At 41.7% G+C, this 17,808-nt stretch overlaps 1 protein-coding gene across 2 annotated transcripts; it reads right to left on the bottom strand.

Moving 5' to 3' along the window:
* Positions 1 to 406: 406 nt before the first annotated feature.
* Positions 407 to 17,278, bottom strand: aspg (asparaginase homolog (S. cerevisiae)). 2 transcript variants are annotated; one of them, XM_061082634.1, is made up of 17 exons: positions 16,883 to 17,278; positions 13,921 to 14,047; positions 13,197 to 13,232; positions 10,378 to 10,489; positions 10,134 to 10,259; positions 9,969 to 10,052; positions 9,339 to 9,465; positions 9,146 to 9,258; positions 6,986 to 7,171; positions 6,717 to 6,830; positions 6,481 to 6,597; positions 6,200 to 6,295; positions 5,221 to 5,384; positions 3,752 to 3,838; positions 3,173 to 3,272; positions 3,030 to 3,086; positions 407 to 1,589 (listed from the first exon to the last, which is right to left on the bottom strand). In XM_061082634.1, exons 1-17 carry the CDS (start codon positions 17,112 to 17,114, stop codon positions 1,575 to 1,577), a joined length of 1,893 nt encoding a protein of 630 aa, XP_060938617.1. In that variant the 5' UTR covers positions 17,115 to 17,278; the 3' UTR covers positions 407 to 1,574. The 2 variants fall into 2 exon arrangements, with proteins under 2 accessions (XP_060938617.1, XP_060938618.1); XM_061082635.1 differs by lacking the exon at positions 13,197 to 13,232.
* Between the last annotated feature and the right edge of the window lie 530 nt (positions 17,279 to 17,808).

The following is a 17,808-nucleotide window of genomic DNA, read 5'->3' as shown; positions in this document are numbered from 1 at the left end:
AGCTGGGTTCCACCAGCTCCTCAAGGCGCACGAAGGGGCAGCCGCCCTCAAGACAAGAGACTGCAAATACCAAACTGAAAAAGTCACATGGACGTGAGGAATTTTATGTCAACTCTGATTTATGCTTTAACCTCTTAATTTATCCCTGTGTCAGATTTGTAGGAGCTCACACTGATGAGTGTCTGAGCAGCTCCAGTTTGTGTTTGATTTGTTTCTGCTGAAGGCCTAGTGAAGCAATCTAATTTTTATTCTTACCACATTTCTGTGGTGAACACAAAATACCTACAGTAGCGGCCTTCAACAATTGGGCTGACGTGCACTAATTCATACAGAAAACCACCTCGAATCAGAAACTGCTCGGGAATCTTAAGCAAGGATGTGAGTTTCAGGCAACAGGAGACAGTGATTTAATTTCAAGAGATTTATTTTTCATTTGAGAAATACTGAATCAGCTTCACACACAGGGTTTTGCATTTTTAAAATACACAAAATTGGGACAATAACAGCAGCGAAAAAACAGCTCATTTGAAGCAATTGATATGTATTTGCAACTTAAAGTCATATGTAATTTTCTTACATCAAAGCGTGAAAATAAATGAACATGGACGGGTTTACAGAGTAAATTGTATCAAATTACAGAGTAGCGCTGTTAAACGTTTACTCGTTCTAAAAAAACAACACGTTGCGTCTTTGTGATCGTCACACACACAAAGAAAATACAAGACAGAAGACAGAAACTGAGGTGGTTTGACGGGGGTTTTTCGATTGAATTTCTTCTTTTACATTTCAAAAGGAGAGATGTGACTCTTCCAGCTCGACGAACGGCACAAAGAAACAGGCTGGATGAGTCTGGACGGTTTTTGTTATTCCTGTTTGTGCAGACGGAAGTGAGAATCTCAGCTTCGAGACCAGACTTCACACTTTACTACACTTTAGACCTGAGTCAAATGCTACAGTTGGTTCATACTCCAGAAAACTAAATACTTTACAAGCATCTTACTATAAAAATAACCATACAAATAAGATCTGTGAAGGTACCCTGTGCTTCTGAGATATAATGAATATATTGCTTTAGAAAAGTATGACAATACTTATTTAAGTAATGTGCTCTTTTCAACTTTGTCTGCTAAAAAAACAGTTTCATCGCCATCCTTCGCTGTTCGTGGAGACATTGGAAGTTTCAGCAGGTCTCCGTGACAGAACAGCTCAGGCGAAGCTCTGAATTCCCTGACTTGACAGAGCATTAACTCAGTCTGTTGTTCAATGTTCGTCGACACAAATTAAAATCAAAACATTCAGCAGGATAATACATTTCCTACGTGTGTCTGTACGTGTACAAACATTGGTGCCCTTCATGGACAATTCTTAACTGGCTTTCGTGTGGGCAGTGATTGGCTTTCAAAGACAAACAAACAAGCAGACATTCAAAAGTGAGTGCAACTGGGACATTCAGCAGGAGGGCGGGCGGCGTGCTGGGGACGGCTCGGGAAGGAAGTGGACACAAGTGGAGGGCGGCTTCCTGTCGGTCGGCGCGGCGTCACCTCCCTGTGCCGCAGGCGTGGCGGGGAACTGGATCACTCGAACAATCTCTGCCACAGAGACACAAGGAAACAAAATGAATATGGAGCATTGGTGAGGTGAGAGGTGATTCAGCACAAACACACACAAATCACAGGTCACCTTTGGGGACATTACATTACAGGGACTTGCATATATTTCCTGGAGACGTAGCTTAACTCTACATCATAACCACAACATTGATTTGAGTTCACAATCACTGAATAAGCTTGAGGATGCAGCATTTGTGCAAAATCAACAGTTTGAAAATCGAAATTGTGTCCCCAGAGGTAGCCTAGGACAGAGACACTCAAACACACACACAGGTGATTCCAAAGTAAGGCCTGCCGCAAATGCTCGGCATTCTCAGGCACTTGTGTGCAGCCATCAGGTGTGACCAGATTTTATCTGAAGACACTGAAACAACTCTGAAATTCTGAGACAAAGAAGTTCAGTTCGTTGAGCTTTGAAACAGCAGCAAGCAGCAGATCCTTATGGTTGATGAGTGGAAAATGCAATAAATGTTGTTTTTTTACCTCCACCAAGGACTACACAAAAACAATGTGTAGGTATGGGTCATAGAAGAAACTATTGAATTATAGTGTGGTTCCAGGAATAGTTTTACCCACTTGCTTCAACAACAAGAGAGAGATCGGGTGTTTTTCATTTTCATCTTCACTATATTTGAGATATATTTATTTTTTACTGCTTTCTTCCATTCTGCTTAAAATGTCCTGAAAAACTGAAATTATTCTGCCTCTGTTCACAAAGTAATTTCAGCATAAGAGATGGAGGAAAACTTTGATATGTGTTAATATTTGTTTTTCAAATTTCAGCTGAAGTTGATGTTTATTCTCTAAAAGTTGAAGCTGCGACAGTCACACAGTACGTTTGGAAATGGCTGCCTTGCATTTCTGCAGCTGTACATTCACTTTTACACAGAAAGGACTTTGGAGCTCATTCAGTGTTGTTTGAAGACGGGATGAATGTGAACAAACCTTTTAATACATTTTACTTATTGTTTGTATTATAGGTGAAATACAATGAGGACAGAGTGACAAATGAGACTCAGAGACCAGGGGTTTACCATACAACTAGTGAAAAGCATGCAACTGTACACAGAACACCGATACACAACTACAATGTTCTACAAAATGGATGGACCATAGGCTCAAATGGATGTGCACAAAGAAGAAAGGGAGCCATGGTTTTGATGGGTCACTAATGGAAAACATAGAAATAAGGAATCGCACAATTTCACATTGTGCCATTTACCTCCTCCCCATCATCCTCATCATATGAATTAAATTCACCAAATACTGTCTGAAATTAAACAAGACAAACATGTAATTCAGAGGAAACTATAGGGAGAGAATCGTTTCAGTGTTACAGTCACAAGCATGTTCAGAGGAAGTTGTGCTTGTTTGTCAGGAAAGACAAAGATATGAAGCAGCTAGAATAGAAAGTGTCACCTGGTTCAAGAACGGAGCTAAAAACGCCCAGACTTCAACTTTGCCGACAGCCTGGGCCTGGTGAAGAAAGAACAAGACGTGGTTTTAATTTCAGAATTTAAAAGTGATTTTATTAACGAGGATTGTGTCCGCCCTGAACCTACCACTTGAAGTGCCGTCTGTCCGTCGTAGCCTGGTTTGGTCAGGTCAGCTCCAGCGAGCATCCAGATCTCCAGGCCCTCCAGGTCACCGATGGATGCCAGGCTGACACACAGGAAATGACAGAGTTATTACAGCGAAGAACATAAGCATTATTAACACAATTAAACAGACACTGGGTAAAGGGCAGGTGGTATAAAGAATCCTTTTTAAGAGACTGGGCAGCACATCAAGGAAATAAATCAGTAATCTTGGTCTTAAGGAGTCAGTGATGTTTGGCCTTTTTCTTGAAAGCGAAACGAGCCGTACTTCGTACCTTACAAAAAGGCGTGTTTCTGAAATGCTTCATTGGAACAGATTTGATTATACTTGGCGAGTGTCTCAGCCTGCGTTGTCTACTTGCCGACAGTAGAGAAGCGTCGCAGATCGGAAACTATGCTGCCTGGGAGCATTCCTGCCGTTTGTGTCAGAGTGGGGCGACTGGTTGTCAGCTATGTAGGATGGGTCACTGTGTGCACAGCCGAGCAACCGAGACACCTGTGACCTGTATGTGTGTTTGGCGACACGCTTTCTGTGTGTCTCACCTGCACAGCTCTGTTCCTGCTTCCTCCAGCTTGTCTCTGGAGAAGTGAGCTCCGGTCTTTTTCAGCAGCTTCACGACGTCCTTGTGTCTAAATGAATTATTAGAAGAGATGCGTTGTATTATTACTGTATATTTAAAACATAAAAACTATTAACAAAATCACTCGGCTTATACCAGCTGATAAATCTGTATAAGGAAGTGTTTTCAGAAGCTTCACTTAAGTATAATGTTGCTTTCAAGCATTTGAATTTCATCACATTGATTCTAAACTATGTCTTAAATTTTCAGCTTTGATTGACAGAGTCAACGTGGCAGTGGTGGCGGTTTGGCGAGTTTGAACAAGTTCCTTATCGCCCACAACCAACCGCCCACATGGGAGTCACCTGCAGTGACATAAGCAGGAATCAAAAATTAAACAAAAAGGCCTAAAGATGTTGATCCCGGAGCTGCTGCGTTTATCATTAAGAGCTGCCCTCGCCATGTGAAAAAGTTAATTGACACAAGATGACAACTTAATGCTTAGTTTTTTGTCGAGTCACATTGAAAGAAACTATTACCCGTTGAGTGTGTTAAGAAGCCAGTATCTCTCATCTGTGAAACTGGGAGCAGGCTGGTAGGACTGGTTCGGAGGACACTCCCCACATTTGTACTTTAACCCTTTTTATTCTCTCCCTGCTCTCTGCCACCCCGTATATGGTCATCATGCTGCAGTCGCTAAAATGTGCGTCAGACATGTTGACATCCCGGTAGCAACTCAAAACTCCAGTTCGGTAACTTTCTCTTATTTTGTAAGTACTTTTAGGAAGGCCATGCTCAAGGGTTTACTGTAGGTAGTGTAACGACAGGTGTTAGCGTTAAGTGCATCCCTCTGCCATCGCAACCGAAACAAGTCCACACTTGCAGTTAAGCCAACCGTTAAAATAGGACAACAGCCATTTGGCACAACACACACACACCGTCTTCACCCTGAGGCTCGACGTAGCAGCTATGGAAGAAACATTAAACATGGCTTCTACCGCATAGACATTCAGAGTCAAAGTCAATGAATGACACAAATTTTAAATCCGCTTCGGTAAAAATAAACACAGTCTATATTGTGAGGTGACAATTAGCCTAATTAGTTTGTTGCCTGGCCTCTAAACTCCATTACGAGTTGCATCCCCTTGTTTCAGCCCCCCCCCTCCTCTCTCTCTCTCTCTCTCTCTCTCTGACAGCTGCTGCTCCCCTTCCTGTCATTTCCCACCTTCCAGCTCTTTTAATGAAGTTCCCTCTACAGGAGCCATTAACAACATGTTTGCAGGAAACACTCCGATGACTGAGAGGATTAACAATGGTTGCTGATGGCAAAAAAAGGGGGGGGAGGATTTTAAATGTTGTGTTTGCAGCTTCATAAATGACATAATTACCGTAAGAGATAGATTAAAAGCAAACGCATCAGCTCTCACAGTTTCAACCACAGGGGCGGTTTACCTGAAGTGTACAGCATTGCATAGGGGTGTATCCCCGTAGCGATCTTTAGCGTAGACTGTAGCTCCCTGACTCAGAAGATACTCCACCAGATCCAAGTGGCCCTCACAGGCCGCCACGTGCAGGGGTGTACGTCCGTCGTAGTCTCCCTGACACAGGTTGGTGCCCTGTGAGAAAGCAAAACACCACATGTTCACTTTATTTCATCTGGTCGTTAAAGAACAGGTCTGGTGATATCTTGATACACATGCCTCCGGTATCGTCCAAAAACATATCGACCCAGACCACTGCACAGGGTTGGGTGTCCCTACATTACAATAAACAGTGTCCCACATACACTCTAAATACAGGCTTGTGTACCTTATCTACAGTGCTGAGCTGTTTCAAGACAGCACGAGAATTTTTACTTGAAAAGAAACTATAAAATCCAACAATAGACCAAATTTGGAGTATGTGGATAAAATCCGTCACAAACTGTTTAGGTGTGAATGTGGCACTTTAAAACAACAGATTTTATGATACCAAAGGAAGAAATCAGTCCACAGAAACTGTCTAAGCAGCGACTGCAGACCAGTCAAGCCACATACATACATGTCCATGTGACTGCTGGGACGACTCAGGGCCTGCCTTACCAGTCGGGCCTGATGTCTTGTTTCACTGTGCACCAGTGTGTTTGCTGCGGCCATTAAATACGGAGAGTGTGAAGCTGGAAATGCATCAGTTTAAAAAAACGACAAACCAAGCACACTTTAAGATAAGCTTTTGTAAAAGTCTAGCACTAAACTGTGTTCAGACTGTCACAGCAAACACCAGGTTGAGCTCAGAAGGCTGGTTAACCTGTTTTTGATTACAATAGGTTTTAGCCGGGGACGTTTTTCTTCCCTTAAAACGAACCATTATTTGAAGGTGTGTGTATGAGAGGGTTGTTAATGTCAGTATAGTAAAACTGGACATGCCGATTGAATGAACAGTGATGTTGTACCATTTCTCTTAGGGCTTTTAAAGCGTCTATGTCTCCAATCTTAGCGGCAGCACAAGCCAGTGAAGGAGTCAGAGCGTCACGAATGGCTTCCAGTTCCTGGAGACAAAACAAAATGTCATGATCAAAATGCTGACCTTCAATTCAAACAAGTTTTTTTTTTATTGTATTTTTCAACATATATGCATGAATCTAATAACCACAACTTTAAGGAAAAGTCTGGACTTCAATGCAAAGAAATGCTCAGTTACGAGTCGTGAAGCCGGTGGGCGTGGCCTACTCACCTCCTTGCAGCTGACGCTCAGACACTTAGCGATGACCTGGATGAAGCGGCTGTCTCTGAGACCCAGCTTGGGTTTCTCTTCGCAGCTCATTTCACCTCGCAGGTTTTTTCCCATCATCTAAGACAGAGTCACAAACACAAGCACACTTTTTCTTCATTTTTCTTTTCTCTTCTAATTTCTCGGGAAATATTCGGATTCTCCAAAACCTGTATTTGTTTACGTATGAAGACACGGACCTCTTTCATGGCGTTTAGATCAAGATCCGTCTTGGCCAACACATAGGACAGCTTTGTCAGGGCAGCCTCTGGAGTCATGTCACCACCAGGTATCAGCCCGGCCACCGTCAACACCTAAGAAATCAAGAGAATGGGTTGTCTGTTTAATTCCTTCTTTCTAAATGATTTTGAGTCACTTAACGGACCAGATTCTCTTTTTTATATCTGGAAAATGAATCACAAAAACAGAAAGGTCGCGTTTTTTAGGCCAAAAGGGGAACGTGAACTACCGCTCCAGTGGCGTACGTTGCGACTACGGTGCCCCTCAGACACTGCGTGCAGTTCATGATGATGATGCCAGAGTCAGTGGCCTTCTTCAGCTCCGCTAGCAGGTCAGGGCGGTTGTCGGGAGCGTTCCCGCTGCCATAGGTCTCCATGACCACGCCCTTCATGGGCGGCTGCAGGAAAGCCTTCACCTGGAAACGGACACATCCACAGTTTATTATTATTATAAACACCCACAATTTATGACTAGCTCAACTGGCCGCTCAACTGTGTAGAATCAAATTGAGGAATTAGTATTCCATGTTATTTTTCCTGCAGCCCCTTTCACTCTAAGGCATGCTCCCATCCACTCTACTAAAAAGCCCATCTGGCGCAATCTACGCAACCAATATCTCCATCACTGGTTGGCTGGCAATGAGAGGCCCTATACCACATCATTAGCCATGGCTTATGACTAGAATGGCAGATGACTGAAATGGCAGGAAGGAAAGCAATTAATCTGAAGGTGTTAGCAAGCATAAAGTCACTTGGCAAGACCACGGCAGTTACCGTAAAACGTGAGGAGAAGGTGACATTACCAGTGCCGGGCACAGTCTGTAATTTTTGATGTGATAAGCAGTTTGACAAGAAATGTTTGACGTATATTTCCAATGAAGCGCTCACGGAGCGGTGGCGGACGGGGAACACGAGAGCCTGGTGCCTAATCAAAACAGTGCCTCACGAAGGCAGTTAAAAGCTGTAAGGAAGTCTTGATAGCCGAGCCGGGCAGCGGCAGCAGATTGAGATAGTAAAGTCGCTCCCCCAGCAGCCGCTGCAGGGGGAGGTGCTCCTAAATGTTACAGTATCTGTGCCAATCCTCCCTCTTTACAGGGTGATTGGTCATGGCCCATAACTCCTTCTCATCTTTCTCTGGGCTGAGCTTTGATGGCAGTTTACATGACTGGCAAAGTAACAGAAGATGGGTAATAGCACAATTAAATTAAGCTTAACTATATTTTATTGCAGTTTGGAGCAGTCAGTTGCCTTTGAAGAACATACACTTAATCACGTTTTATTGCCCAGGAGGAAAATTATTTCATTACAACACGCATGGATAAAAATATTTGCATGGCGTGTTAAAAGTCTTTAATGTATCCCTTTCATCATTTGACTTAATTTAATCTGGTGCTGATTTGAAACTGTATTTATACATAAAAAAAATGGACGGGCACATTACTCACAGTGGATGATTTGAAACTTCATGCAAATACAGAGTCAATAAAAAGCATGTGAACCCATTGGAACATTCTGCATTACTAGTTCATGAAATGTGTCCCAATCTTTTTCCGAGTCACATGTAAAAGACAAACACAATGTGCTTAAGCTAATAACACAAACAACTCTAATCTTTCTTGTATTTTTTGAAGAAATCCATTTACACATCAACAGCGCTGGTGGAAAATAGCAGAGTGTAAACCTGTGGATTTCCTAACTGGTCAAAACCTCCTTCAAAACAGGATCCTCCAGTTGCGGCTGTCAGACCTGCAGGATGTTCAGAGCGTCTTCCGATCAGACATATTCTTGGGCCGTGGGGTGTAATTAACTTTCTACATTCTACAGCATCACTATTAAGTTAAGGTTACCACTCCAAAAGGTTGATTTTTGTTGTTTCAAGTCATTACCTCGGCCAAGGAGAATAGGTTTTCATTTGATTTTGTTAGTTTTTTAGGCAGAAACAACTGAACTGATTTCCATTAGGGTTTTGTGGAGGGTTTAGGCGTGATCTGACAAAGAACCCATTCTATCTTTAAAAGGATTCAGGATTTTATTTTTTTATTCTTTAATAATGGCGGGATATCGCATTAACCTAAGAGGAGGTACAGTATTTGCTCTTCGAGTGCCCTTCTTGTTTTGTATATTTTTAATTCAGTGTTTAGTGACATTGTCCTGCTACATCACCCAACTTCCATTGAGTTTCAGCTGCTGAACAGCCACCCTGTTCTGTATTAATGGGTACTTTCCTGACACTTATGCCAAGTTTCATGGTAATCCGCCAAGCATAATGTGGCTAACTAACAAACAAACACATAGAAAAACCTCTTTGGCAGATGTAATAATCATCTCTGCTCCAGTTCAGACTCTGCATCACCTGCATAACATCAACGATATTTCTAATAAGGACTTACAGTGGCAGAAGTAATTCCTGGGAAGAGCCTGAGCAGGCCGATGTTAAGGCTCAGGTCGGTGCAGACTTGAAACGTGTCTGGGGTGTCTGGTCTCCAAACCTCATCCCAGTTGACTGTGGGAAAGCAACAAATATGAAATAAGATAAGGTATGTCTGCTTCCCGAAGACAGGCTCAACCTGACCCCTGACTTACCTTTAATGTCGATTTCAGCTGTGGCCAGTGGACCAAGGTTAGGAGAGCAGAATGCCTTGTAACTCCCAGCATCCACCTTGGTCGTGCGATTCCCTCGGTAGAGTTCGTTGTTGAAATACAGACACACCTGAACGGAGAGAAAAAAAACTGTTAAATCAACACTCAAGAACATCAATGAAAATATGTCTGTTGGTTTCTTAGTTTTCTTCTTTAATTCAGTAAAATCCAATTAAATACAGGAGAACAAGTTTAACTACACTTTTTTTACTTGCACAGATAACACTGTTCTTCCTGTTCTGGTGGTTGTTGTTCAGTATTGTGAAACACTGTTGATAGAGACAATTCTCCTCAGAAAAGTGGTTTGAGAGACTTTTTGACCTTTGAAAAGGGCCAAGAATGCTCACAATAGTTTTTGTAGATCATGTGCATCTTCCAAACATGCTATACCTTTGTAATATCAACGGATTAGTTATTTTCATGTATTATTTCATTTATACCTTCATCACAATTCATCCATCTACCACTATGCATAATAAAAAAGGCAGAACTAATAGAAAACTTAAAAAGAAACAAAGTCACTACAAGTGAATCATATTTATTCTGTAACTCCACACATCTCCGGCTCCTCACCTCAGGAATGGTAAACTGGCCAGCGATCTGCAGCGCCCCCAGCAGGTTGCCTCTGCCATCGTTCCTTATCTCATAGATAGGCACCTAAAGACAGAACATGCCGTATCTTAAGAAGACAGAACAACCCTGAGATGCAACAGTACAAGGTGCAGACATATATCTCACCTGTGAGCCAGTGACAACGACCGGTTTGCCCAGATGTTCACACATGAAGGACAGGGCAGAGGCTGTGTAAGCCATGGTGTCTGTGCCATGAAGGATCACAAAGCCATCGTAGTTTCTATAGTTTTTCTGGAGACAGACGAGACAAAATTTACAAACGCACGATCACTATTTAATTTGTCTACATATCTGAGAGCTTTCAAAAGTTTACACGATATTATTCGGCAATGAATCCACCAGCAGATACCTCAATGTCCTTTCCAATTTTCACCCAGTCATCTGGGGTCATATTTGAGGAGTCCAGCAAAGGGACGTACTCCAAGATAGTGTAGACAATCCTCTTTTTCTCATTAGACAACCTGGAAGATAGATCAAGTCTTAAGTCTGAGTATCAGTGACTGTCTACAAAACTTGTCATGTTTAGAGAAATTAAACACCGAAAGTACAGACAGACCACATTCAGGGGTTTAATCATTACAAGGGTTGTTGTTCACTCCAAACCACACAAAAGAAACATGATTAAACAAAGGATTATTATTGTCTGTATTGTGATATTTTAATTATTTGTGTTCATTGGGATTATTTCATAAGGTCGCATCACGTTCTGGTTAAGCTTTTAAGAATGTTTGAAGAAGGATGGGGATACACTGAAAAACTTAGGTGACTCTATGAAGTGTAACTAAGTGTATTTAGCCTTGTGCCTCAGCAGCAGGAAACCAAAACCTGTTTCTTACACACACACAGAGGCATTTTAAGGAGTGTATAAGGGAGGGGCATGACAGCGGCCCTGACAACTCTACACACTGAGACTTCAGAAAACACACAAAAAGACAAACCAAGAGCAAATTGAGAGAACGATCAATCATGAGTTTGACAACACAAGTGGTGCAAATAATCACAATGCGACCAAACAGTCAAACGCTGGATACGGTAAAAATCTGGGCTTTATTCTACTTTTTTTTGTAGCTGCTAGTTTAACATCTGATAAATCCAGTACAAGATCAAATCAGTTCTCTTTTCTCGCTCCATAAAGAGTTCAGAAACAATAACATTACTTATAATGTTATTCGGCAAAGAAACAGGTTTTATTTGAATTTAAACTTTTAAAATACATGTTGCTGAGACAGACAGGTCTCACACAAAGTCACTGTTTTCCTGATTTGTCTAAAAATATTTGCTGCTCGTCTCCTAAAATGATGACTCATGGTTCTAAATGAGTCGTCTCCCCTCTGAACTCTGTCTACTTTTGCGAACAATCGACTTCAGATACTTTCTTTTCCGTATTTGCTTGTCCTGTGTGTATTTGAATGGGTTTTCTGAAGTTGCAGTGTGTTGAGCTTTCAGGGCCAATGAGTGAAGTTCTAACGCTTTGTGGGGCTTTATATCTGTGTATAGGACATAAGACAGCCCATTTAATATATCTTGAGGGTTATTTGGCGAGTCATCTCAGATTAGGTCATAACCTTGTGTTTCTTTTTCATTCCAATTACAAGGGAGGGAACCTTGTATGAATCGCCTCGGAGTGGAGTTTAACTCGGGCCGCCCCACCTGCGACACTGCGCATAAGGCAGCTTGACTGGCTAAACCACCATGGAAAGATTTTCATTTTTAATCTCCCTTCTAAAGAAACAGGGTGGAACACCCCCCCGCCACAGCCTCATAACAGGGAGATATAAGCTGAATGGAACAGCAGGGGGAAGGACTCGGAGGCAAACCCCAGTCCACCCGACCAGACGTCCGACAGACACTCTTCTAATTAGACTGAGTCCACACACGACCCGAGAACGTATGTTGCTAATAATATTCAGTCCAAAGTTCCCCCAAGAAAATACTATTCATATTACAAATCGTATATCTTTGTGGCGAAGCAGCCTGAGGTGGCGCAAAGCGATGCATTTGCATATATCCATGCTAAGATGCCTCATAGCTCAAGAATAATGATTTGTGTGTGTGTGTGTGTGTGTGTTGGGGGACTGGAGAAGTGGAAGGAGACGGGTGGAGGTAGGGGGCAGGCAGCCTTGTGGCGTACCCTCGAAACATCACATGAATAAAGCTTTTCAATAAATCAATAAACCAATTCCCTCCTCAGTAACATAAGCTTGGCAACTGCCTACTATCAACAGTACGCCCATTAGACAGTATACAGGATGAGCAAACATTAGGTTGTACTGAAGGTCTAAAAATTAACATCATATTTAATAAAAACATGTTCAAAAAGTCATGTTTAACAAATATTATATGGTTGCAAATCCTTAATATTTTTAAAAACTGAAAATTATCTAATTTTTGCCAAGCAGTTTACCAAATAACACAAGAAGGCTGTGTGTCGCAGGGGGTTTGGACAACTTTTAAGGTTGAGAGCAGTCGCACAGTCCTCTGAAATATTATTATGAGCCTCACAAACTGCTCACACAGCCTCAACTTCGAGTTTATGGAAAACCAGTCTACTAACAACTGCTTATATATATATGGATATAGCTTCTATGGATCCCTTATCTTCACCACACACCACACTCCTCCCCACTGCTCAGCCGCCTTTCACAGCAGCCTACGTGAAGGGGGGTATGGAAATTTGTGAGCGAATGTCGGTTTCTGGCAGACCAGCACCTACTATCATTAATGAAGACCCTACAGAGACTGCTGATCAGCTGGGAGCCCACTCACAAGCTTTACGCTCCCTGCTCCACAGCATATGGAACAGACAATAAGACAACACGACGTTAGAAAGAAAAGAAAAAATCAAACATGCAGTAGAGCAGATTAACCAGCAGGCAAACGGCAGCGATTTAATAAGTAAACCTCAGGAAAACATCAGGCTATCACCCCCATGCTAAACTTTAAACCAGATGGCTTGTTGGTAACAGAGATCACATTCAGAAGTGCAGGGTTAGTCACACAGAAATACTTCAGGCAGCTCTGAACGCCTGAGTCCTTTCTGCTATTTGCTCCTCATGCCAAAGGCCATGTTGGCATGCGTTTCCTGTCAGGCGAGCACACCCTAAGCAGAGGCTCACACCACCCTCATGCACAGTACATGCACACACAAAGCTGCGAATGCTACAGCACCCATGAAATGGCTGGTCACAATGAGGCGTCAGCTTCCTGTTAAAGCAATAAAAGCAGTTCATGGTCATTAAAGTCATTGTTATTGTATATTGGGAGTCAGTCATTTCTATTCAATATATGCTTCTTCAGATATGAAATGGATCTTTCACTGTTTAGTGACAATAACAACTATACTCTTGGGTACATGTAATATTCATGAAGATGCAGCGTTTACAGTCAATTCTAAATTGATTAACGTATAGCAACAACCCCCCTTGCAAAGAAAGCCAGGCGAGCAGGTCTATGATTTAATTTCCTTGGCAATGGTCTGAACATACAGTAACTTCAGTATTTCTAAACAAGCTACATATAAGCTACTCACAAAAACCTTAGCTTTCAAGGACAATAACATTACAATGCATGTATTCCATTTATTTTTTCATTATGAAGACAGGTAATACTTTGCCTTCTATATAATTTTTTTCTTTGAATAGCAGTTGAACATTTCACATTAAGTGATAATTGTTTGCAAATGAAAAATATGACAGTTTGATAAGGTTAGTTTAATATTTGTAAAAAAGGCTTTTATTAAGACGAATCTGTGCATCTGTGTGCAATACAAATTATTTATTACATGTAAAATCAAGATGGGACACTTTACACTAAACTTAACCAGAGAAGAGCAGAACATATGTTGTATTAGTTCTTCAAAATACTGATTGAGCAAGGAGGTGGGCGCACTTACGGCAGGACCAGGGTGTCCATATAGGAATAGTATTCATACAGGAAAGACTGCTCGGCATAATTCGCATCATGGAGGAAAGGCAGCTTGCGCAGGTAGTTCACTAGCGCATTGGGCTCTGGTGCGAGACCTGTGGGTTAAAGAAACACAAAAAAAAAGGCGATTATGTTTGATCACTAGGAAGAAGAGCACAGCACACGGACCATCACAACACCAAACATCAGTCTCATACTGAACCCTAGTGGTACGTGTAAGAAATTACAATTTTTACAGGTGTTGAAAAAACACATTTATTCTTCCTATCCACACTGAGTAAATAGTATTTAAGCCATGGATTAAAGGATTATTCTGATATACATAATAAGATCAGAGCTTGTTCACGTGAAGCTGCTTCTTAACAGAGGAAACAGTGAAAACACCCAGTTTCTCTGGTCACAGCTGCTCAGAGATAAGCGCCACAGCTTCTTGATTAGAGCAGAAGCTGCAGTTGGTTTTTAATGAGCTTCAGTTTCAGCGTTTGCCTCCAGTCTGACCTGCTCTCACTTATATATATATATATATTATATATATATATATAATATTTCGTCAACTAAAATATGCCAAGTCATAATTGAATACAAATTGGCCTTTTTCTTATGTTTACTCTTTTTAAGCTAATAGGCTGCAGCTATATGTTTTATTTATTTCAGAGGGCTTCTTCTTATTTTATACATTTCCCACAAATATGGGGAGGACTCAAATAGGTCTGTGTATAATTTATTTCAAAGTAGGCCTATGCCAGTGTATTTTCTTCACCTCTTCATAAGAGCTTGGTGTTTTCCTTTGTTGCAACAGGTAAAAATAGCTATAAAATGTCAATAGTTTTCTGAATTGTTGTTCTATAATTTCATAAATGCAACAAGTGGGGACACCTCATCATGTAGTGCTACTTTAGGTCATGAAGGTATTAAATCTGCCTTTCAGCACTGAACCACATGTTTCAACCATATACGTATATAAAGATGGATGATGTAAATAATCCAAAACACTTTTTAAACAAGTGAATGGATTCAATCAACAGAAACGCTGGAGTGCTTTTATTCTGAAAAGGCATACAGAAAGTGTTTGTTTGTGTTTGATAAACATTAAAACTCAGGTAAGCTTATTTTCTCTGTTTATTCTGCTGTGAATCACAATGTTTATCTGTCTCTGAAACAAATGTATTTACATCACTTTCCGAACCCGTTTCAGAGAAAAAGCACGCCAGAGTTTCACTTTCTGAATCCACTCATCTGTTCCAACGGGTCTTTGATTGTTATCTACAGACCGAAATATGCGCATCTTCATTCCGTAGAGTCCTGACATTTAGTTTGGTTTAGATATAGTTTATATGTATATATATAAAGTATAGTTTGTATATATAAAAAATATATTATAACTATATATAAAAAGTTATAAGCTGTGTTATCAAATATGTTTTGCGGCTCCAGAAAATTTTTATTTGGGGGAAGAGGGGGCAAAATTGCTCTTTTGATAGTAAAGGTTGCCGACCCCTGTTCTAGACAGACCTCAGGCTCATTGGTCTCTCTCTCTCTCTCTCTCGTGTACTCGGGTTCACTTCTAGCTCCTACACTTTTAACCTCTACATTCTGCCTCTTGGACAGATCACCAGGAGGGACGTCATCACTCTCCAGAGCACACATATGCTTTACATTGCTGTGTCTCCTGGGCAACTTGACGTGTCTTTTAAATGTATTTTTTAAACATCAAGAAATGGATTGGCAGAGAATTTTCTGAACCTCAAACAGGAAAAGACCTCAATGTCAAAACAATGAGTCATTTTTGACTCATAACAAGTTTAAACTTGAAATGTCACTAAGAATGTAGTTAATCATCCAAAGAACATTGACAGTGTGTGACTGCAAGTCTCTCTCTCTCGCATACACTATAACATCCTTTGTATCACCTGCTGGACTGACTATTTTTATGCTCTACTTTCTGGTCTGCCTAAACAGAATATACCTAATCTCCAGCTGCTCCTTTTTGTTTGTTGGTTTTTACTGAATATATTCTGCAAAGCACTTCTATTCTTTTTCAGAAAAGTGCTGTAAATAAAGTCTTATCGATTTAGAGACAATTGCATCCCAATAACATCTCTTCCTAAAGGGATAGTTCACAGAAAGAAGAAAATTCACTCATTATCTAGTCACCACTGTGCCGACGGAGGGGTGGGTGAAGTGTTTACGTTTGAAATGATCACCATTTACCTCAATTGTATCCAATTTGGCTGCAACACTGTTTACACCTGAAACTCCAAAAGTGTTTTGTGGACTCAAACACTTTTGGAGTTTCAGGGGTAAACAGTGTTGCAGCCAAATTCTCACTCACACACACACGCAGTCAATATATTTCCTTTGCATATACAACACAAAAACCTGAAAATTTATTTCTGATGGGTGGCCTTGAAAAAGACCTGTTCTAGCCATAGACTGGTTCTAGCTTGTACCTGCAGCCGGAGGGACCTTTGAATGTTACTCTACCCCCCCACACGCTCCAAATGTTGCCCATTACCCCGCGTAATCATCTAGTTATCCATTGACAGAATGTTTTGACCATTGTCGCCCAGGGGGTACTTTAAGTTGATGGTCGTGGGGGGGTGTAAGCCACCACAATAATCATACCGTCACGCAGAATTAACAATATTGACTATTACGAAGTGGTTGGTTTCCTAGATTCAATCGAATTCGCAGTACGAACTGTAAATAGTGAATTTAACTTGAACCCTTTACCGCAATGCCTGCCCCTTGAAGACGTTCTGCCTCGGTGGTGCACGGAGTAAATACTGTGTGCACTCAGCTGATTGTATTACGGGACTAATGCAGGGTGCGCTCACGTGTTGTGGACACATGTGCACACTAACATGCACACACTCGTACACTCGATGATGAGAGGCAGCAGAGAAGTTACATCAGTGAGACTCGGTTACCTTCAGAATGCATGGTCATCCCGATGGTTCCCCCGGTGTTGAGGACCAGCACGTTCCTCTCGGCAGCGTGCAGAGGAACCAGCTTACTGGTTTCCAGCGAGCTGCAGCTCGACAGCTTTCTCCTGCGGCACGTCTGCAGCTGAGCGCGACTGGGAGACACGTCGCTCGATTCACTCAGGTCCAGTGTAGTGTTCGACAAAGCGTGGGCCAGGGATGTCATCTTGTCCGCCATGATTCGATCTCGGTGCTGCCTCCTTCACAGGGTCTCAAGGTCTCCGGTTCTCAGGGGGTGTCAGCGGGTCAGAGGCAGGACGCAGGGTGCACTTCCTCCGGCTGTGAGTGCAGAGCAGCGGCAGCCATGGTCAATATGTATGGCAGCAGACGGGGGGCGGGACCATAGCACTTAACCTTGTGAACACTGGAGATCCCTGCATCGAGCCCCTGTGGGTGACGTCACACCCACACACGCATGCTCGTTTCACTGCGCCAGCGGGGACATTTCATCGTGTAGTGCTACTTTAGGTCATGAAGGGTTTAATCGTATACGTATATAAAGATGGATGATGTAAATATTCAAAAACGCTTTTTAAACATGGTAATTGGATTCGATCAACAGAAACGCTGGAGTGCTTTTATTCTGAAAAGGCATTCAGAAAGTGTTTCTTTGTGACATAAATATATATATATAAGATAATTTTCTCTGTTTATTCTGCTGTGAATCACAATGTTTATCTGTCTCTGACACAAATGTATTTACATCGTAAATACCGTAGACTCCTGACATTTAGTTTAGTACATGAACCAACTTGTTCTTGATGGAAAATGCAGGAGATAAACCTGCGCCTCCACCATCAGTATCAGACAAATAGCGCATGTGAAAAACAGACAACCTACATACAGCTGATCTGAGGCCTGACGACAAGCCA

This window comes from Limanda limanda, chromosome 12, assembly GCF_963576545.1.
Source record: "Limanda limanda chromosome 12, fLimLim1.1, whole genome shotgun sequence".
Lineage (NCBI taxonomy): Eukaryota > Metazoa > Chordata > Actinopteri > Pleuronectiformes > Pleuronectidae > Limanda > Limanda limanda.
This window is presented reverse-complemented; position numbering and strand designations above follow the sequence as displayed.